At 39.2% G+C, this 22,306-nt stretch overlaps 1 protein-coding gene and 1 pseudogene across 1 annotated transcript in view; both read right to left on the bottom strand.

Annotated features, from left to right (window-relative positions):
* Nucleotides 1-22,306, bottom strand: part of WWC2 (WW and C2 domain containing 2) — a 198,940-nt gene that overhangs the window by 64,091 nt on the left and 112,543 nt on the right. The window contains exon 5 of the mRNA XM_028099772.2: nt 4,969-5,048. Within this exon, the coding sequence (XP_027955573.2) occupies nt 4,969-5,048 (80 nt within the window). The remainder of the gene's footprint in view (nt 1-4,968; nt 5,049-22,306) is intronic.
* Nucleotides 17,874-18,211, bottom strand: LOC114206141 (mitochondrial import inner membrane translocase subunit TIM14 pseudogene; annotated as a pseudogene).

The following is a 22,306-nucleotide window of genomic DNA, read 5'->3' as shown; positions in this document are numbered from 1 at the left end:
CAACAGTATAGGAACTGGTTTTCGGATTGTTGGAGTTGGGTGATGATTCTGTTACTTGCCTTCTGATACGTACCAGTATCATCCTTTCAAGCGGACCGTTCCTCCTGCTTTCTCTTCCAACCACTTCTAGCTCACACTCTCCCATCGCCCACCTCATGCCCCGTACACTCCTCATCATTTTCAGGCTCAGTCATTTTGTCTTCAGTTGGTTTGGGTGACCCCACCATGGGCCAAATTCAAACTTCCTCATGCTAAGCCTGACCTCCACCCTGAGAAAGGTTAAGGCCCCAGGGAAAGGATTTAGCAGGACAGAAGTGCCAATAAACTGGACAACTACAGGAAGTTCGGGATTCCTCACCGTTGCCTAATTTTACATATGCCGTAATGTCTGTGCCAAACCAAGCACAGCGCCTACGGGCTGACAGGCCTTTCTGAAATGCGAGTGATTAGTATTTATACTAGTGAGGATCTTACAATATCTGGATCGTGTGTGGTTAGTTTCTTGTTTCTTTTCAAATATATGAAAGGTACTTGTTCTGTTTTTATGACAGGATTCGACATAAAACTGCTTGCCTTGCTGACAAGATCAAATCTAGGAATACGGCAGAAGGGTAGATGTACTCATCCGTCAACTAACGTTGAATAAAAAGCTCTTCAAGGAGCTCATTTATCGCACCCCCCAGATCTGCTCACCAAATGTCCTTACAGTTCGCTTGGTCACCCTACGTCAGAGGATTTCAAGTAACCTAACTCTTTGCGCATGAAGGGCCCAACCAAGTTACTGCACTCTTTTTTTTTAAAAAAATGGTTTAACAGTGTCCTCACTCTCACTCTCCTGATTCTCTCCAACCATCGATGCTGCCCAGGATTCATTCTGAATACAACTTGGGGTTCCCTGGAAGGACATACAACTATGCCTCTGCCCCATCGGCCATCGACTCTCATTCTTCGACAAAGTCTTAGTAGTCTTATCCACAGAGAAATGGCACCTTTGAAACCACAGAGAACTGGCTCTGAGCTCATTTGGTTTAAAACATTTAATGATTTATATTTATTTCAATGTGAGGGGTATAATCTGAAAACAAAACCAAAAGAGAACCCACCAACAATGCCATCCTATTCACTCTTCCAAACAAAGTTTACTCAAGCAAGTACAGTTGGCAGATAACATATTTCCCCAAGTACTCTTTTAGTAAATATTTTATTGTTGCTGAACAAAGTCTTAACCTAAGAAAATAAAAGGAATTTCATCATAAGGTTATTCGATAATAAAAGTACAACTAAAGAAGTCACTGAATTAAGCAGGTGCGAGTGCACGCACACAGTGTTTAGGGCGGGAAGGGACCCTAGAGATCACACTTCCTCTAAGTGAAAAAGCAAAACGGGAAGGTTTACGCAACTTTAGCCCCTAACTTGTATAAACACTTTGTTAGTAGGGGGACAATCCTCAAAATGACAGATTCAGGCTCAGGGCACTTACGACTATTACCCTTATCAAATAGATAAAAAGCTCAGGCGGTACTTTGAATATTGGTTAATTCCATTTATTTGGGAAGGGATTTATCACTGAAATTGTTGGCTCCCTTCGGTATTATATCTACCAACCTAGTTGAGACCAAAGGCCTATTTTAATTTAAAAAAAAAATCTGTGAGATTTCATGAGACAGCTATTAACACAGGACTCTCAAACTGTGTCAAAATGAATTTCTAAAGCCCAAGTGATTTCTTCCTATTTGTGTAAAACCTTCAGAATCTAACAGTTAAGTTTTTAAGTCAGACATCAACTTTAACATTAGAAAACAAAAAAAGTAGGTAAGCTGTTTTCAGAAATCAACTTTAACACTTAAAAATAAATGAAGGGGAGTAAGTCGGAGGGGGAGACGAACCATGAGAGACGATGGACTCTGAGAAACAAACTGAGGGTTCTAGAGGGGAGGGGGGCGGGGGGACGGGTTAGCCTGGTGATGGGTATTAAAGAGGGCACGTTCTGCGTGGAGCACTGGGTGTTCTGCACAAACAATGAATCGTGGAACACTACATCAAGAACTAATGATGTAATGTATGGTGATTAACATAACAATAAAAAATTAAAAAAAAAATAAAGGCAGGACTACGTCAAGACTGCTCATTTACATTTCAGAGAGCTTTAAAACTAGATAAAAATGTCCTGGCTGCCTACTGCTCTGCTGGGTGCTCAACATGACAAGGGCAAGCCAGGTCAACTCAGGGCCCACCCCCACTCCACCCCCGCCGGGGAGCCCTTCTGATCTTTCTCTCCAACTCCCTTCTGCCTTCTCTGAGCACCTCTGTTTTCCTCTACCTGTTGCTTTTCCCTTTATCTCCACGTTTCTCCTTTTCTCCTCAACTCTTCATCTCCCACCTTTTCTCTCTTTTTTTGACCCCAACTGACCATAAGATAAAGTCAAACAAAATCAAAAAAATATTAGCATTAATTGCTGATTTTTAAAACAAAGTACTGTGTTTTTTGTTCTTAATTTGAGGAATACAATTTTATATTCTTCCCTAAAAAAATTTTTTTTTTAAAGTTTGGTTTTTTTTTTGGGGGGGGTGGGGATTCTGAGTACCATATTATTAATTTCTCCTATATCTTGGTCTCTTCCGAAAGAGAAGAGATTCCCATTTGCAAGCCTTCCCTGGAGAATATGTGCCCCCGGAGCCAGATTTTCATAGGCTAGGTGTACATTTTTAGCTGGCCGAGTGTTTCACTTCTCATTTTCCACTTTTGAGTGAATGCCGAAGGTGGCAAAGTAGGAATATCTTCCTGGTGGTATGTGTCTACACATAAGCTATGCTACGGCCTAGGCCCAAGTCAACTCTGGGACCGCAGACTGAAATGAATAATGCAGAGAATAAAACTATATTCATTCATCCAGCATAAACTCGTGTACTCAGTAAAACGAAAGCCTGAGTTCAAATTACATTATAGCTCCAGATTTGGCAAAAATAGTCCATTCTGTTGGGAATAAATGAAAAGTTACAAAAGCCTGCCGTGGGATTCTATTTAAATCTTTTCCTGAAATGTATTTTCCGTCAAAACCCCAAGGAAAAGTCCCTTTATAGTATCAGGAATGTGGTTTTTTGCAAAGTATGGTCTCTGGGTTCAATCATTATTCAACGTTCTAGTAGTATGGTGGTTAACATTTGAATGAAAACAGCTTTATTTTGTCTAGAGTTAGGATCAGCAAGAGAGGTCTCTGATGTTAGATATCATATCTTTCTGCTCTTGGTTCAAGGGATTAGAATCATTGCAAGAGAATGCCTGAATTTCTACAACAAATGTCTATTGTTTTCTTGTGGAATGTTATTGACAGATTCTTAAACATGCCTTGGATTCCTATAAAAATTGCTTGCAAGCAAACTGCTTTAAAACAATACAGCATTGTTGTATCAATAAAACAAAAACAGCAAGTTTGGCTAACCTTTAATCCCGGGTGGTGACATGAGTTACAATTTCATGTGCCTTAAAAATGTTTAATGTATAGCTAACCATTTTGTAGGGCTCTTCAGAGCTTGTTTTCTCTTCACTCCCACCACAAAGCCCTCCTTTATGTTGATATGCATTTACCAAGTATCACATTTATGTCATTCTCGGTCTGCTCAGTTCTTCGGGGGGGCTCTGCAGCCGGCTGAGGTTCTTAGAACACAGCCATACTCGAGAACTACCTAGGGATTGCGCAAAATATACCTAGATGGAGACCAGAAACAGGTATTTTTTTAAAAAGCCCCTCAGATGACCGTGATATGCAGCCAGGTTTGAGAACCACTAGGAGGGGAGCATCTGAAAGAATGCAAGGGTGACGCTTACTTGAGGTGAGTGGCCAAAAGCCTGAGCCCTAAGACCCATATCTGAAATCAGCCGTATGACTGATGGTCAGGAGTCATGACTGGTATCCTGAGCCGTAACTCATCATGCGAACACACAGAACAACCAGCTTGTGTTTTGTCTGGCCAACAAACACACAGCATCTTTAAAAGGGGTAGTGCCTTGCTGCCTTGGATTGCTACAGAGGGAGACCAGGGTCGGGGGGGGTGGAGGGGGGCGAAGAACGTGCAGGCCATCAGGGACTCTCTATAAACACCGCACCACGGTTGGCACAGAGCCCCGCACACAGAGGAGGGAAGTAAAAAAAAAAAAAAAAAAAGCAGTTGAATGCCTTTTGAGGGATAATGCCTTCAATCCTCTCTGTGGTCATGTGGCTGTGAAAACCATCAGCTTCTTGCCTCACACCAGAGACCGGGTGGTAGGGATCGTTAGGGCTGGAAAGCCCGGTGTGCCTGTCAGGGTTTAGCCGGGCAGGACCTTGTCAGCTGGGAGAACGGTGGCTTCCGGGGACTGGGAACGGAGCAGGAGATTCCAGAATCCGCTACCCTCTGCCGTCTACATCTCCCTTGGCCTGGTCCAGTCTAGAGTCAGGCCAGTAGCCCATCAGACTTGACTACAGAATGGAAAGGACAGAAGAAAGGCAGGAAATGAGGAACCCACTCAAGCTTCTCTGCTGACCACCTGACTCGCTCCCTGAGCTCAGCCCCAGTTAGGTGGGGCCTGGGGCTGACAAAGGGGCAGAGAGACATCTCCAACCCAGGGCTCCGGGCAGGAAAGGCTCACGTCGTCCAGACGTGAGAGCCGCACGTGGAGGCGCTCTTGCGACTATTCCCTTAGCACGAACCTCAATCTTAGAGCAGGCTGGCAGGTGCCCAGACAAAGTGAAGGTTCTCAATGGTTTCTCTGACTCGCCAATGGTTCATAAAGCTTTAGCCCTTTTCAAAGGAGATAGATTTTCCCAAGTTTTTCGTTTGTTGGTTGATTGTTTGGTTTTTGGTGCAGAGCTCTGAGCCATTTTTACTTTATGTTTCTTTGAGAAATCTCTTAGGCAATCTGTACTTCTATTTTCTTTGTATGAGTAAGGGGGCTTTGAATTAGTCCCAATTTCAGTATTTTATACTCACTGTTGCAACGTTTCAAAGCCTTGTTCTTTATACAGCAATTCTTGCTTCATCTGTGAGAGCTCTCTCTTCAGCTTTTTAACCTTTTGTGAGCAATGTAAATAAGAATGTTTGTAAATAATTGGCAACACTATTTTAAGAGATCGTCCATCAGTAAACTATTAAACACACAGACATAACCATTAGTTTAACATATACTCTGCTGGCTTCCCCCTGACATAAATTCTGTGGAAGGCAGGTTAATTATGTTTAAATTATCAGTGACGTTCATTATCCCCTATATTTACCCTCATCATCATATTTAGCAACATTCCTGCGAGCTGCTGTCCTGACTATCTCCATTTTGTGACAAACAGCCAGGAAGGGGGGAGTCAGACCTTGAAATCCCGGTTTCTGTTTCTGTTCTGCGCGTGCTCCTCCTCCCTACTTTGCTACGCTCCGGGACGGCCAGCCACCTCTCTGTTTCTCGAATGTATCGGGCAATACCCGCTCTGCTTCTGCAACATGCTGTTCCCCCTGGCTGGAAGGCTTTCCCTCAGATCTTCCAGAGCGGACTCCTGTCACTCAGGTCTCCGCTTACACGTCACCTTTTGGGATAGGAGTTCCCCAACCATCCCAACCCATGCCATTAGTTTTACTTAGGGCATGGTACTTCTCAAGAGCTGAAACATTCTGTGTATTTGTTTACTGTCTGCCCCCCCCATGGGAAAGTAAGCTGCCATCACACCAGCTGCACCCCAAACTTCTAGAAGACTACCGGGCACTATGAGGAATAAATATGACAAGGGCAAGCATTGTGTGATCAATAAACATCCGGTGTCAATCTGATTAAAAAAATGTTTTTTTTTCCTGTTGCCAAATACAGTCTTGGTGATGACAATGCTAAAATGTGATAGGTCAAAACACCAGCAGAAGTCTGGTTTAGTCACAAACTAAAGGTCTTCACGTGGGTGTCAGAAATTTACTTCCATATTACAGCCTTAAGTTTGACGCACATTCTGTTAGACAGTATTTCAAGGTGCTTTTGAACGTTTATTTCCTATTTAGTCTATCCATTCCACAAATATTTATTGACTTTCCACTATGTGTCTGTCAGGTCCTGGGTCTCAAGTGTGAATAAAGTTAGACAAGATCTTTGCCCTCACGGGTCCTCCCGAACAATGGGGGAGCCAGATGTTGAGCTCAATAATCATCCAATGAAATAAATCTTACCAATTACCATGGGGAATGTAAAGGAAAGGTTCGGGATACTTCAGGATGAAAAAGGGGAACAGGACCTGATTTAGTGTGCGAAGCTGGGTAAAGCCTGTCTATGGAAATGATGTTTAAGCAGAGCTGATCAGTGGGGCTTCATCTGGTAACGGGGGTCCTCAAAAGGCAGAGCTTGTGCACAAACCCTAAACCACGAGAGGAGGAAACTCGTCAAATCTCTGGGATTTAGGGAGCCTGGTTGGTTAAGCATCTGCCTTCGGCTCAGGTCATGATCCCAGGGTCCCGGGATCGAGTCCCGCAGCGGGCTCCCTTCTCGGCGGGGAGTCTGCTTCTCCCTCTGCCTCTGCCACCCACTCGTGCACACCCTCTCTCTCTCTTTAATAAATAAAGTCTTTAAAAAAAATCTCTGGGATTTAGAGAACGCTACCATTCGCTGGATTACAGAGGTGGCGTGCACCATGAGATCCAACTGGAAGAGAAGGCCTTAAGAGTTTTGAAGCCACATGGAAGATTTCTAAATCTTAAGAACAAGGAGAACTGGGGAGGAATTTTAAAGCATGATCTGCTTTATGATTTTTAAAAGACACCGTCATGACTCTGGTGATTGGACCAGAGGGGCCAAAAGGGGCCATTCCACCTGCACCGTGGGTTGGCCTGGGGGCAGTGTATACAGATTGGAGCCCAGAGGAAGAATGTATTTGGGAGGCAGAATCAACAGGACTTGGTGATGGGCTCAAGGCGCAGGGTGAGGGAGAAGATGTGTCAAAGATTACTGCCAGGATTTTGGCTTGCCAGGTGGGGGCACGAAGGTGCCTCCCTGGAGGGTGGGACCAGATTTGGGAGTAAGATCAAGGGTGTTCTTTGAGACGTTTAATTTTCTGATACTCAGGAAACTTCAAAGGCCATTGGAATCTGGAGGCTTGATGTTCAAAAGTGTCTGGGCCAGAGATATAAAATTGAGAGTCACTGACATCAAGACAGTACTTTAAATGCATGAGAATAAATGAGATCACCTAGATAGAGTGTGTACTGAAAACAGAAGAGAGTCTAGGAACACGCCTTAGGCACCTTCATCATTCAGAAATCTAGAGGAAGGGGCAAAACACGCTGCAAAGTAGCAGCAAGAGAAGTCGGAGGGAAAACAGGGCATCTTGGAAAATGAGAAAAAAAAATCAAGAGGGAGAGTAGGCACTACGTAGAATAAAGTGACAAGGACAGGGACGCCTGGGTGGCTCAGTTGGTTGAGCGTCTGCCTTCGGCTCAGGTCATGATCCCAGGGTCCTGGGATCGAGTCCCATATCGGGCTCCTTGCTCAGCGGAGAGCCTGCTTCTCCCTCTGCCCTTCCCCCTGCTTGTGCTCTCTCTCTCTCTCTCAAATAAAAAAAAATCATTTAAAAAAAAGTGACAAGGACGAGAGCTGTGTGATATTCATGTTTGCACACCTAAGGCACAACACTTTGGGTACTATGGATATTCAATCATTTATCTGTTGATAAATATCTGTTGAGTTTATCTGAACATTTAAGTTTGTGCCCCAAGGCACTTATATTTGATGAGGGAAAAGTAAACCCAAATAACGATGGTGCAAGGCCCACTTTCTAAGTACAAAGACAAGTACAAGCGATGTTACTGGAATCCAAAGGCGGACAGGAGCACTTCCGCCTGGCCTCACGGAGAAGAAGCCATCTGAGCTGGATTGTGGAAGTACTTTAATATTCACGAAGAGAGTGAGATTGTTTGCAGTGGATCATAAAGACATTTCAGTTGTAGCATTTGATTATTATCAGGTCAAAAGAGCCATCAGTAATCAATAGTTCATTCCACCCGTACTTCTACTTCTGACAGCACCTCTAAAGAGCTGTTTACCAAAGACTGTAACATATTTATTTCAGAACAACAACCACAGTTAATCCAAAAATCAACAGCAACTCAAACAGCTGGCCTGAAGCCTGTCTTTACCTCTGAAAACACAGTGGATAGAAACAATGGCGATACTGAACTCACTCAGAACCACCAAATTAAAACAACGAGCACATCCCACTGACATAAAACAGCATTCTACATAAAAATCATTTGGACACACCAATTTAATTTTTTTTCAAAACTTATCATTTAAAATCTAAAATTAACTTTGGAACTTCCAGATTCTTGTCTGTTTAAGTGATGGGAGTGAGATTTTATTGTCCACTGAGTGACAAAGATGGAGGAAGCTACCCTGTGCTTGCTTTCATTCCACATTATTTATTTTACCTAACGCTCGCTGTAAGCTACTGTTTCCATCTTGGGGAGTCTTCGTAGTGGATTACCTGAATGATCTTTAGCTCCAAGTATCAATGTTGCATTTTACGTTGTTAACTATGAAAACGTCTGATTTCTATCATAATGACAAGTGAAAACAGGTATTATTTCCAATCAAACATCATTTCCAATTGTATTCGGTTTCAAGGATATGGTCTGAACTAGTTCAACAACCTTTCTTCTCGGAGAACCACGTGACATCATTAACTATTAGAGGATCACTGTTTCTCCTCTTCCATTCCCCATCCCACCCTCATCAAATGTAGGACACAGAAAATAAAAATCAATGTCCTTAGATCATAGCTAAAGGATTATGCTAATGCTGACTTGCAAATTTAGCACAATATAGACTCTACCAGGAAGCAATAATGACAGCTAAAATTCACGAGGACTTTATGTATTCCCGGCATTGTGCTAAATATAAATGCCTATTTTCAATCCTCACGGCTATTCTACAGATAGTTTTACTTCTTATTATATAGGTGAGGAATCTCAAACCAAAAAAGAATAAGTAAGTAATGTGCTGAAGCTTACACTGCTACCAAGCAGTGGGGAATAATCCAGAGCCCAGGAGAAGGTTTTTAAAACTATAATCATAAATGTTTTAGTTATTAGTGGCATGATAGTACAAACATGTAAGATCAAAGACAAACTAGAATTTTGGAAAATGACCCAAATAAAATCTATGGCCCTTATTTTACCTTAGAAACTTCATTATTCTTATAGCCCACCCAAACTGAAAACATGAAGAGTCCCACAAGCTCTGGAGACCACGCTTTCTGTCTCTTACATACTCAACTTTCTGCCATAGCCAAACATCTAATTTTATAGACTTACTTCTAAGCAATCAAATCTCACAACCCAGAGTATCAAACTGGAAGGAAGAGATCCATGGCTTTCGCACGTTTCGCGCTTTCTATACTGAGTACACCAAAGCAAGTGACATTTTAAATTGATTTTAAAGTTATTTCTGAAAACCAGGAAGATGCTGTGATTAAATGTGATGAGTATGACTGGAAATCACGGAGCTTCTCCCGATTTCTGACAATCCTGGCGTAATAAGTTTTATTTTAAAAGAAGGAGAAAGAAGATGACAGTAAGAGAAAAGTAAATTCCAGAAATCTGTGGACCTTGGAAGGATCACAAGACAGGCAGGTTTCAGAAGTTTGCCCTAAAAAGTGAACCCTGCAACATTAAAGCTATAATGAGCAAAATGGCATTTTACTAATGACTACCTTCCCCTTTCACCACTTTCTCTACCATCTTGCCGAGCGCTCCTTCGGCAAGCCAACAAAGGGCAACTGTCAGCTTGCTCCTTCTAGGGATCTTTCTCTTCACCACCACTTCCAATTCCCTGAAAATCCTTCACCACCCTGCCTCACCTCAAAAGTCACCTTCAAAGAAAATGAGAAATCAGCTCCAGATAGAAAAGGGATCAATAATAAAACATTTTTTGACTTTACTGAAGAATAGAGGAAAACAGAACCCCGCATGCTGTTGGAACCATTCGTGATGACTAAATAAATGGATTCTGTCATCAGAAACAAGATGATTGAATACAATGTATATATATTTTTAAAAAACTCAAACTTTAACAACAGTAAGAAGAAAATAAAGCAAAAGCCACTGGAAAAAATTGTAAGAAATATTTATGAAATATACTACACCTGGAGATATACATAATAAATAAAAATACAGAAGGTCCAATGTTAGATCTCCACAAGTAATTAAAATAAGCCAATAAGTTGCCATATGACCCAACAATTCCACCTACCCAAGAAAAATGAAAACATATGTCCACATAAACACTTGTGCAGGAATGTTCATATTATTCATAGTGGTCCCAAAGTGGAAACAATCCAAATAAACACCAACTAATGAGTGAAGAGATGAAATGTGGTATGTCTGTACAATGGAATATCGTTCGGCAATAAAAAGGAATTAAGTCCTGACACCTGCTACCACATGGATGAGCCTGGAAAACATTGTGCTAAGTGTAAGAAGCCAATCACAAAGACCACATATTACAGGATTCCATTTATATGAACCGTCCAGAACGGGTAAATCTAGAGACAGAAAGGAAATCAGTTGTTGCTTGGGGCTTGTGTGGGGACTAGGTAGGAACTACTAGTAAGTACAGGGTTCCTTTTGGGGGAGACAAAAATGTTCTACAATTAAGATTGCGACCGTGGGTATACAACTGTGAGCATACTGAAACCCAGTGACTGTACATTTTACATATAGGTAAAATGTATGGTATGTGAATTATTTCTCAATAAAGCTGCTGGATAATAAATAAATAAACCAGCAAATGGTAAAAGAAGAGGTAGAGCATCACATATGCACATGCACACACACACACACACACACACACAATAAATCACCTCTTAACAAAGATAAAACTGAAACCGCTGGTATCATTATATATCAATTAAACTAGCAGAAAATAAATACAAATCATTAGAACTTCGTCAAGTGGCTGCCTCTTTCAGATTAACGTCCCCGGTTTTTATGGTGGTCTACAAGGCTCACGTGCCCCGTCTTCACTCCATTGCCTAGATCAGTACTTTCACCTCTTCTCCCTCTAGTGAAGATCCCACAACTCCTCTGATATCAAGACCTTCACATGAACTCTCTCCCACCTAACTTCTTCACCACCTCTCTCGGTTGTTCCTTTTCAAGAATTTCCTTGAACAACGCAAGGGTTAGAGGAACCGAGCCCCTGTGCAGTAGCAAATCTGCATTTAACTTTTGACTCCCCCACAAAATAGCCTACTGTTGACTGGAAGCCTCACAAATAACAAGAACAGTCAATTAGCCATATGTTGTATATAAGTATTATATAACTATTTTTACAGTAAAGTAAGCTAGAGAAAAGGTTACTTGGGAATCATAAGGAAGAGAAAATATATTTACAGTACTGTACTATATTTATAAAAAAAAAAATCAATGTATAAGTGGACCTGGGTAGTTCAAGCCCATGGTGCTCAAGCGCCAACTGGAGGCATACAATCAGTAGACTTTCAAGTCTAGCTTCTTTCACTTGTCATATTGTTTTTGAAATTCATCCATTTTGTGAGTATCAGAAGCTTGTTTTCAGGGATAAACCATAAACTGCATTTTATGGATAAACCACAACTTGTTTATCCATTCATTCACTGATAGGCATTTAGGTGATTTCCAGGCTTGGGCTAGTAAGAATAAAGATCCTGTGAGTATCTACGCTCATATCTTTGTGTGGGTATATATATGCTTTCATTTCTTTGGATACATACCTACAAGTGGGATTGCTGGGTAAAAGTTTAAGTGTATATTTAATTTTATAAGAAACCGCTAAGCTGTTTTCCAAAGTGGCTGTACTACTTTGCATTCTGTAGTAATGTGTGAGAGTTCCAATTCCCAATGACCTCCCTCTGAGCATTGTTTTAGCTACATCCCATAAATTTTTATGTATTTCCATTTTCATTTAGTTCAAAATATTAAAAAAATATACTTTGTCTGCTTTCTTCTTTGACCAATGAATTATTAAGAAATATGCTAGAAATTTCCAAGTACTTAAAGTTTTTCCAGATAGGTCTGTTTTTGAGGTCTTGTTTAATTCCACTATAATCATGCTCCGTTTAATTTCAGTCCCCTTGAATGTACTGAGGCTTCTGTTCATTGCTCTGAGTAAGTTCTCCTTGGGGGATGTGCCTACATTTGAAAATAATATCGTTCTGCTGTTTTTAGATAGTGTGTTCTACAAATGTTAATTAGATCAGGTTGGTTTGATGGTACTGTTCAAAACTTCAACAACTGTGCTGATTTTCTGTCTATATATTCCATTAATTACTGAGAAAGGAGTACTGATATATCCAACTATAACTGTGACTTTGTCATTCTCCTTTCAGCCTCATTGGTCTTTACTTCAGGTATCAGGAAGCTCTGTTTCTATGTGTGTACATCTTTAGGGTTATGTACATACATCTTTATGTCCTTTGCGGAACTGAGTTATTTATTAGTATAAAACCCCTGGTAAAAATATCCTTGTTCTAAAGTTTACTTTGATAATAATATGACAACTGCAACTTTCTTTGCATTTGTATTTTCATGGTAGATATTTTTCATTCCTTTAATTTATAAGCAGTCTGGGTCTTCACATTTAAAATAGCTCTGTTGCAGCCATCATAAAGTTGAGTCTTATTTCAACCCTTCTGATAATTTCTGCCTTTTAACTGGAGCATGTACACCATTTACATTTAGTGTAATTATTGGTATAGCTGGGTTTAAATTTATTACCTTTATATTTGTTTTTTAATTGTCACATATATTCTTTTATCCTTTCTACCTTTATTCCTGCCTCCTTTTGGATTAGCTATATATTTTTTTATGATTCCATTTTATCTCCATTATTTAGCAATACCTCTAATATCTCTATATTTTCTCAGTGGTTTCTCGGGGCAAAGATCAGTAAATGACAGCTTGTGGGTCAAACACACCCTGCGGCCCAATTTTTTATGGCTCATGAGTTAAGAATGGTTTTCATGTTTTTAATAATGTTCCCAAAAACTGAAAAGAAAAATCTATGGCAGAGACTGTTTTCCACAGTGGTTGTACCATTTTCTATCCCTACCAGCAATGCATAAGAGTACCAATTTCTCCACCAATACTTGTTATTTTGCCCTTTAAAAACAAAAATAAAAACAAAAACTTCCTAATGGGTGTCAGGTGATATCTCATTGTGGCTTTGATTTGCATTTCCCTAATGACTAGTGATGTTTGTCATCTCTTCATATGCTTATGGCAAATTTGCACATCTTCTTTGGAGAAATGTCTGTTAAAGTGCCTTGCCCATTTTTGAAGTGAGTTGTTTTTGCCTTCAGTTTTGAAAGATATTTTCATTAGGTATAGCCATCTATGTTGACATTTTTTTGTTCAGTACTCTTAAGATATCACTCCACTGCCTTGTCAGTTGCATAGCTTCTGATGAGAAATCTGTTGTAATTATCTTTGTTCCACTGTACGTAACTGTCTAATTTCTATGGCTGCTTTTAAGATTGTTTTTTTATCACTGATTTTCAGCATTTTAATTATGATATACCTTGGTGTGATTTCTGTTTTTATTCTCCTTTGGAGTACCTTCCTGTACCTATAGACTTTTAATTTCTTCAAGCACTTTTTGTGATTTCCTCCTCCTTGCTCTTCTGTGGGGACTCTAACATATACATCAGATCATTTAATACTGTGCTAGAGGACACTGATGTGCTGTTAAATTTTTCTCAGACTTTTTTCATCTGTGTAATTCATTTTGGATAGTTTCTATTCCTATGTCTTAAATTCACTGATCTTTTTACTCAGCATATAGGTTGTTCTCAACCAGTGTATTTTTCGTTTCTGATATTATATATATAATCCATAAAACTTCCATTTTGATCTTTTTTATATCTTTATTTTCTCTTATCATGTTTTCTTCTGCATTACTGAGCATGTGTGTAATACCTTTTAATATGTTTGCCTGCTAATTAAGTAATAGCCATGACTTTTTGTTACAAGTTGTATTTTCTTGCTTCTTTGAATGCTTGGCAATTTTTAATAGCTTTATTGATGCATAACTGGCATATTAAAGTGAGTATGCTTAAACTGTATACTTTGGTAAGTACTGACGTATGCATATACCCACAAAACCACCAACATAATCAAGATAAAAAATATATTCATCATTCCCCTGAAAGCTTCCTCATGCCCCTTGGGGATCCCTTCCTTCTGCTTCTGCTCCCTACTCTCATTCCCAAACACGCATGGAAATTTTTGACTAGATGTTGGCCATTGTGAATTTTACATCGTTGGTGCTGAATCTTGATGCATTCTTTTAAAGAGTGATGGACCTTCTTCTATCACAGTTAAACTGGTTTAAATAAATGTGACCCAGGGGTTCCTGGGTGGCTCAGTTGGTTAAACGACTGCCTTCAGCTCAGGTCATGACCTCAGGGTCCTGGGATTGAGCCCCGCATCAGGCTCCCTGCTCAGCGGGAAGCCTGCTTCTCCCTCTCCCACTCCCCCTGCTTGTGTTCCCTCTCTCGCTGTCTCTCTCTCTGTCAAATAAATAAATAAAATCTTTAAAATAAATAAATAAATAAATAAATAAATAAATGTGATCCATTCAAGGTTTGCTTGTAATTTTGCTAACGGCAGTTCCAGAAGCGCCTTTTAGCCTTAGACTAACAGGGCCCCACTACTGAGGTCTCTCTACTACTCCATAACTTATGAGGTCTCTCCATTCTGGCTCGTAGATGGAAACTATTCCTAGTCCTACTGCTTTCTTTCCCCATCCTTGTCATATTTTAGACCATGTTTACTCAGCCAAAGATTTGAGAAGATTGCATTAGAAATCTCCAGAGCTTTCTCTTGCCCCTTCGCTCTCTGTAGCACCCTCCTCCCCAGGATCCCGCAAAATTCCAGACACTTCCACTTCACTGAACTTTATTCTTCTGAGTCTTCAGCTCAGACACACAAATAGACTATGTTTGAGTCCTTCTCCTGCACTGGAGATGGTGTGATCTCAGGGCTCACCTCTTCTGTTTCCCTTTGGTAAGAGATTACAGTGCTCAACTGCCTGTTATCCAATGTCTGAAGGAAGTTGTTTTATAGATTTTGTCCAGTTCTTTAATTGTCTGCTGTTGGAAGACAATTCCTATAGCAGCTAATCCTTCCTGGACTGCAACAAGCCATTTCAAGCTTTTAAAAGATATTTGTGTGATTCCAACAGCCTGTATTTTAGGCAAAATATCTCCCTGTTGGACTTATTTCATCAATCTTCCTTTTCCTCTATAAAGGCACAAGATCTAAATCTGGGATCCAATTGGCTAATCTCAAATCATACAGTTCTATTTTTCTATATCTCGAAGGAGCTCTCTCAGATTCTGGTTCTTTGACAAAGTAGAAGCTGATAATCCTATGTCTACCACCCTCACCTCTGGAAATTAATGTGCACATAAAAATGCTGAAGATTAAAAAATGCATATAATATAGCTATTTTTTTTTCACTACTTCATTGTTATGGCCTCATGAGACTGATTCTTTCAAAATTTAATGTGAACATATTAGGTCAATGTATTTGTTGTGTATGTATCAAGGAAAAGTATGAGAATGTAAGTATTGGTTTGAATGTATTCATTTATCACATATAACTCCAAAAGCTTAACTCCTATGGCCTTTCAAAAATGAGAGAATGAGTTTTGCAGGCTTTACAGAATCATTTGAAATTTATCATTTATGAATTATTATTTTCCTCTCTGCTTTAGACTGTATATTTTCCCATAAAAGAAGTTAATTGCATTTAATTTTATAAATTGCCACCAGCATTGTGGATATAAGAATGTTTATGAATGAAGTTGGAGAAGACTGAAAATCATGGCCAGAGAAACTGATACGGTAGTTCATCTAGGCGAGGAGAAACTAAACATCTCCTTCCCAACAATACAGTGTCAATGAAGGACTTCTTTTCAAGTACATATTATTTAGCTTGCAGGATGGTCCCCTTCAAAGCTAGAAAAGGAGACCAAAATCATTAAAGAGAAAGAAAGAAAATATTATGAAACCAAAAATGTGATTAAGTGTTACAGAGTCATTTTACTCAAGGTCTGAATACGGTTTTGGAAAAAAAGCACTTCTGTACTGTAAATTTTAATTATTTCAAGCTACTAGTACATCATGGTGGAGACAACCCCAGTTCTTGCACTACATAGAGTACTTCTCTCTCCTTTTCTCTTTCACTCTTGCTCTCTCTCTCTCTTTTTTTTAAAGCCAGTAGGAGTCAAGTCACACCATTCTTCATTTCACTCAAGATTCAGGAAGACTGGTGTACTACAATACAAATTCATTTCTGAACATCCTAAAGGAATAATAGCCTTATCTAATATACAGTTTGGTGCTGTGGGTTAGTACTGCTCTATCTCCTTCAGCATGCTAAAATCGGGCAAGTCACAGATGGAAAAACTTAGGATATAAGCTAAGTTTTAAGTGTGGTGTGAGTATAAAAACAACTCTCATGTCGAGACAAGCCTTATTGGCAGCAATTTACATTCTCAGAAGGCATATTTTCTTTTCATTTGAAGCACATTGCTAGGATTTTTGTGTTAGTTACATCATTGGTTAAAGTGTCATAATTTGATGTGCACATGAGTTAACTCTATTCACAGTGACAAACTAAACCTTAATTGAACTGCCATTCTTTTAAATCTATGCACAAGATTGCAAATAGTAAGATTATAGTTGACTTTCCCAAGTCCATCACCATTGCTAAAAATAATTCAAAGTGAATTCATATTAACAATGTGCGAGTAAATATATTTGAGAACAAAGAGAGTACGTTGTTATTAATAGCAATGCTCACCAATCAGCCATGTGTTTGGAGTAGAGTACAAATAATTTAACCAAAGGGGCCTTATTATTTCTTTTTCTTTTCTTTTTCTTTTTTTTTACAAAATTAAAAGTTGGATCACAGCATATACTATAGTGCTGTGAAAATAAATTTCTCAAATGCATTTGTATTTCTAAGGATTTTCTTTTACACTTCCAACACTTTACATCACTTTAATAAACAATAGCAATAATTTAAAATTCACCAACTATTTTCTCCACCAAATCTCACCTATATGTAATTTGGAGTATAAATTTTTAAAAAAATTTTTATGCTTAAATTTTATTTTATTATTATTTTGAATTCCACTGTAGTTAACATATGGTGTTATATTACTTTCAGGTGTACATATAGTGATTCAACAGTTCCATATATTACTCAGTGTTCATCAAGATAAGTAGATTCTTAATCCCCCTTCACCTATTTCACCCCTCCCCCCCACTGACCACCCCTCCAGTAACCATCAGTTTGTTCTCTGTAGTTAAGATTTTGTTTTATTATTTGTCTCCTATTTTTTCTCTGTTTTTTCTTAAACTCTACCTATGAGTGAAACACTATGGTATTTGTCTTTGTCTGAATGGCTCATTCTGCTTAACATAATGTTCTCTAGATCCTTCCATGTTGGTCAGATGGCAAGATTTTGTTCGTTTTAATGGCTAAATAATATTCCATTGTGTACACATGGATACATGTGGATACATGGATATATATGTGCACACACATATATACACACATACATCTTCTTTATCCATTCATCTATTGATGGACACTTGGGCTGCTTCCATATATTAGCTACTGTAAATAGTGCTGCAGTAAAATAGGGGTACATATATCTCTTCAAATTATTATTCTCATATTCGTTGGATATATACCCAGTAGTGTAATTCCTGGACTGTCGGGTAGATCTTTATATATTTATTTGTAGCTTTGAGGCATCTTATTATAAAAAGCTGGCACACATATACATAAACAACAACCTCAAATTCATCACATATTTTCTTCATTTTTTAGCTTGACCTTCTGGTAAGTCTTTAGTTTCACTGATTTTGGCTGCTATGTAAGGAGATCCTCCCTTGTCTGGGTGATTTAAAAGCATAATTCATTGATGAGCATTTCCTTATTTTTTCCCTTACTCGCAGTAGGTCTTACGCCTAGTACTAATACTGCCCCTCATTTTGCCATTTTGGATCCAACCACCCCTCTGTCATAGCCACCACTGGAAGCAGATTTGGGTAGACTTTGAAAAACTTGTTTTACTTGAGGCTCCCTGTGTTTCATGGCTTGCAGTTAAACATAACAGCCTGCAAATCCTGCAGCAGCGAAGGTCAGTCCAAGTGCTACCACTGGACTGCCCTTGGCTCTGGCTCAGCATTCCGGCCTCCGCCGAGATTGCAGTTCATCCCAGCCCAAAGGTTGCAGATGCCTACTCCCACCTCTGCCAGACAGTGACGTGGCCACCACCAGCAGGCACAGAACCTATTTTTAATTTTTTGAGGAACCTCCATACCGTCTTTCCCAGTGGCTGCACCAGTTTGCATTCCCACCAACAGTGCATGAGGGTTCCTTTTTCTCCACATCCTCGCCAACACTTGTTTCTTGAGTTTTTGATTTTAGCCATACTGACAGGTGGGGAGGTGCTCATTGTAGTTTTGATTTGCAATCCCCTGACAATCAGTGGTGTTGAGCCTCTTTTCATATGTCTGTTGGCCATCTGTAGGTCTTCTTTGGAGAACTGTTATGTTCATGTCTTCTGCCCATTTTTTAATTGGATTGTTTGGTTGTTTAGTGTTGAGTTGTGTAAGTTCTTTTATTTTTTTAAAGATTTCTTTGAGAGAGTGCACGCATGTGAGTGGGGAGAGAGGCAGAGGGAGAAGGAGAGGGAAAGAAGTAGACTCCCCACTGAGCATGGAGTCAGACGTGGGGCTTGATCTCATGACCCCGAAATCACGACCTGAGTCAAAATCAAGAGCGGGATGCTCAACCAAGCTACCTAGGTACCCTGAGTTGTATAAGTTCTTTATATATTTTGGATACTAACCCTTTATCAGATATGTCATTTGCAAATATCTTCTTCCATTCAGCAGGTTTTTAGTTTTGTTGGCTGTTTCCTTTGCTGTGCAGAAGCTTTTTATCTTGATGAAGTCCCAATGTTTATTTTTGCTTTTGTTTCCCTTGCCCCAGGAGACGTATCTAAAAAAAAGTTACTATGGCTGATGTCAAAGAGGTTACTGCCTATGTTTTCTTCTAGGATTTTTATGGTTTCAAGTCTTACATTCATATTTAAATCCTTTTGAGTTTATTTTTGTGTATGCTGTAAGAAAGTGGTCCAGTTTTCCCGATATCACTTGTTGAAGAGACTGTCTTTTTCCCATTGCATAGCCTTGCCTCTTTTGTTGTAGATTAATTGATCACATAATTGTGGGTTTATTTCTGGGCTTTTTATTCTGTCCCATTGATTCATGTGTCTATTTTTGTGCCAGTACCATACTGTTTTTTTTTTTTTAAAGATTTTTTATTTATTTTTTAACAGAGAGAGAGAGAGACAGTGAGAGAGGGAACACAAGCAGGGAGTGTGGGAGAGGGAGAAGCAGGCTTCCCGCTGAGCAGGGAGTCCGATGTGGGACTCGATCCCAGGACCCTGGGATCATGACCTGAGCCGAAGGCAGACGCTTAACGACTGAGCCACCCAGGCGCCCAGTACCATACTGTTTTGATTACTACAGCTTTGTAATATAACTTGAAGTCTGGAATTGTGAGGCTTCCAGTTTCATTTTTCTTTTTCATGATTGCTTTGGCTATTCAGGGTCTCTTGTGGTTCCATACAAATTTTAGGATTGTTTGTTCTAGTTCTGTGAAAAATGCTGTTGGTATTTTGATAGGGATTGAATTAAATGTGTAGATTGCTTTGGGTAGTATAGCCATTTTAGTAGTACTTGTTCTTCCAATCCATGAGCATGGAATGTCTTTCCATTTCTTTGTGTCATCTTCAATTTATTTCATCAGTGTTTTATAGTTTTCAGAATACAGGTCTTTCACCTCTTTGGTTAAGTTTATTCCTAGGTATTTTAATTATTTTTGGTGCAATTGTAAATGGGATTGATTCCTTAATTTCTCTTTCTGCTGCTTTATTATTAGTGTACAAAAATGCAATAGATTTCTGTATACTGATTTTGTATCCTGAGAGCTTACTGGATTCACTTATGAGTTCGAGCAGTTTCTTGGTGGAGTCTTTAGGGTTTTCTATATGTAGTATTATGTGACCTGGAAATGCTGAAAGTTTGACTTCTTCCTTACCAGTTTGGATGACTTTTATTTCTTTTTACTGCATGATTGCTATGTTGAATAAAAGTGGTGAGAGTGGACATCCTTGTCTTGTTCCTGACCTTAGGGGAAAGCTCTCAGTTTTTCACCATTGAGTATGATGTTAGCTGTGGGTTTTCCATATATGGCCTTTATTGTGTTGAGGTATGTTTCCTCTAAACCCACTTTGTTGAGAATTTTTATCATGAATGTTTGTATGGAGTATGAATTTTTTTAAATATCAGCTGAATTTAAGTTTCAGTTTGTATGAGACATTCCATTCCCTACCCCAAGAAGGTCTATGGTCTAAGTATCTATCATGAATAAATGAAATAGTTCTTTTCCCAGTTTACATAGAAATAATGGACTTCACTGTAGAAATAGTAAATTTTGCAGTAAAAAGTTTTTACATTCCTCTTCCTAAGAAATATTTTCTCACACAATTAAATACCACCTCTAAAAGTTATGAGTATATTAATAAAGAGCATTAACTTACTCATTTCACTATTTCAAAAATAAGAAATAAGCTGCCTACAGGGAAAAGAAGACCCAATTATCCCATTTGACTGAGAGGGAAAAGAAAACCCAATTATCACCAATACTTATGACCACACTATAAAACAGATGTTTTAGACAGATGTTCCTAAATACCTAGTTCCTCAATATTTGACCAACTAGCTCTAATTCCATAAAACAAATGAAGGACATTCTACTAATACTGTTACATCAAAATAATGAAGAGGAAGTTAGTGTTTGGCTATGCCTAAAAAATTGTTAGTGACTGACAATGCAGGTAGGTACTTGAGACACCAAAGTAATGAAGAGTTATTAGTTCATTCGTGAGTTATTATTTCTGTGGCATTAATTTGTGAAAAAGGACTAGCCAACACAGGGATTTCGACAGGGTACGCTAGCCAAGAAAGGCCAGATTATCAAAATCTATGAGACTCTGCCAAGTTACCCATCCACTTCTGAATGGCTGGGGTGCTCTCAAAGTGGCCAAAATGTGCACAAACAGCAGAGCGAAGGCACCAGCTGTGCCAGTGTTCAAACCACGACAACGGCAACATAGGCCACAAGGGCCAATTTGCTAGGGGAACATTTTTAAAAAGGCATTTACCTTGACAGAAAGTGTTAAATAAGCACCTCTTCACTAATGAAAGAGATGAAGACAGTGTCACTTCTTATCTTCCATTACAGCTTTAGCTATGACTGTCTTATAAACTCCTCTGGAGAGAAGCACTTTCTGGTGGTCTCACAGTGATGGGAAAAAAAAAAAAAAAAAAAAAAAAAATATATATATATATATATATATAAAATACAGGCTTCTGATAGTAAGAGTACATCAAACCTGGTATAAAATAAGCTTTATTTAAGAGATTCTGCTGCATTAGGAGACAGGTCTGGGGAATGTGAGCACTTGTGATCTCCTGGGATCTCCCGATTGTGATGGGGCTTCATTTCCTTCTAAATGGTTATCTGCAGGAGATACCCTATATGCTTTTGTTTTGAAATCTCTTCTTTAGGGGCGCCTGGGTGGCTCAGTCGTTAAGCGTCTGCCTTCAGCTCAGGTCCTGGGATAGGGCCCCACATCGGGCTCCCTGCTCCGCAGGAAGCCTGCTTTCCCTCTGCCACTCCCCCTGCTTGTGTTTCCTCTCTCGCTGTGTCTCTCTCTGTCAAATAAATAAATAAAATCTTAAAAAAAAAAGAAATCTCTTTAGTTTTCACTGTATGTTAACTAATTTGAATTAAAAAAAAAAACACAAAAAACTCTTCTTTAGTTTTCATCTTTCCTAAAAGGAAAAATAGAAGACCATTCCTATTGTGGTTATTCCATTTACAACGTGTTTTACAAAGATAAGAACTGTGAAAAACTGTTAAAATTTCAAAGGGCAATTGTAATATGTAATAATTTCCTGAGATGTGCATAGTTCCAGTGAGTATTAAAGTTTACTCAGAGTAAGCTTTAACAAAATACTTTCATTTCCTTTTTTTAAATCACAGAAATGTATAGACTGAGGTACAATAACAAGGCAGCTGACAAGCCATCCCACAACATTCTCAAGAAGTGTACAGAGAAACATGGACAGACCAACAGAGTAAAGGGTCAGTGATGCACTGGATGGATATTTC

Source organism: Eumetopias jubatus, unplaced genomic scaffold (genome assembly GCF_037043125.1).
Source record: "Eumetopias jubatus isolate StellerSeaLion01/CBP00866 unplaced genomic scaffold, mEumJub1_p1.0 scaffold_2, whole genome shotgun sequence".
Classification (NCBI taxonomy): domain Eukaryota; kingdom Metazoa; phylum Chordata; class Mammalia; order Carnivora; family Otariidae; genus Eumetopias; species Eumetopias jubatus.
This window is presented reverse-complemented; position numbering and strand designations above follow the sequence as displayed.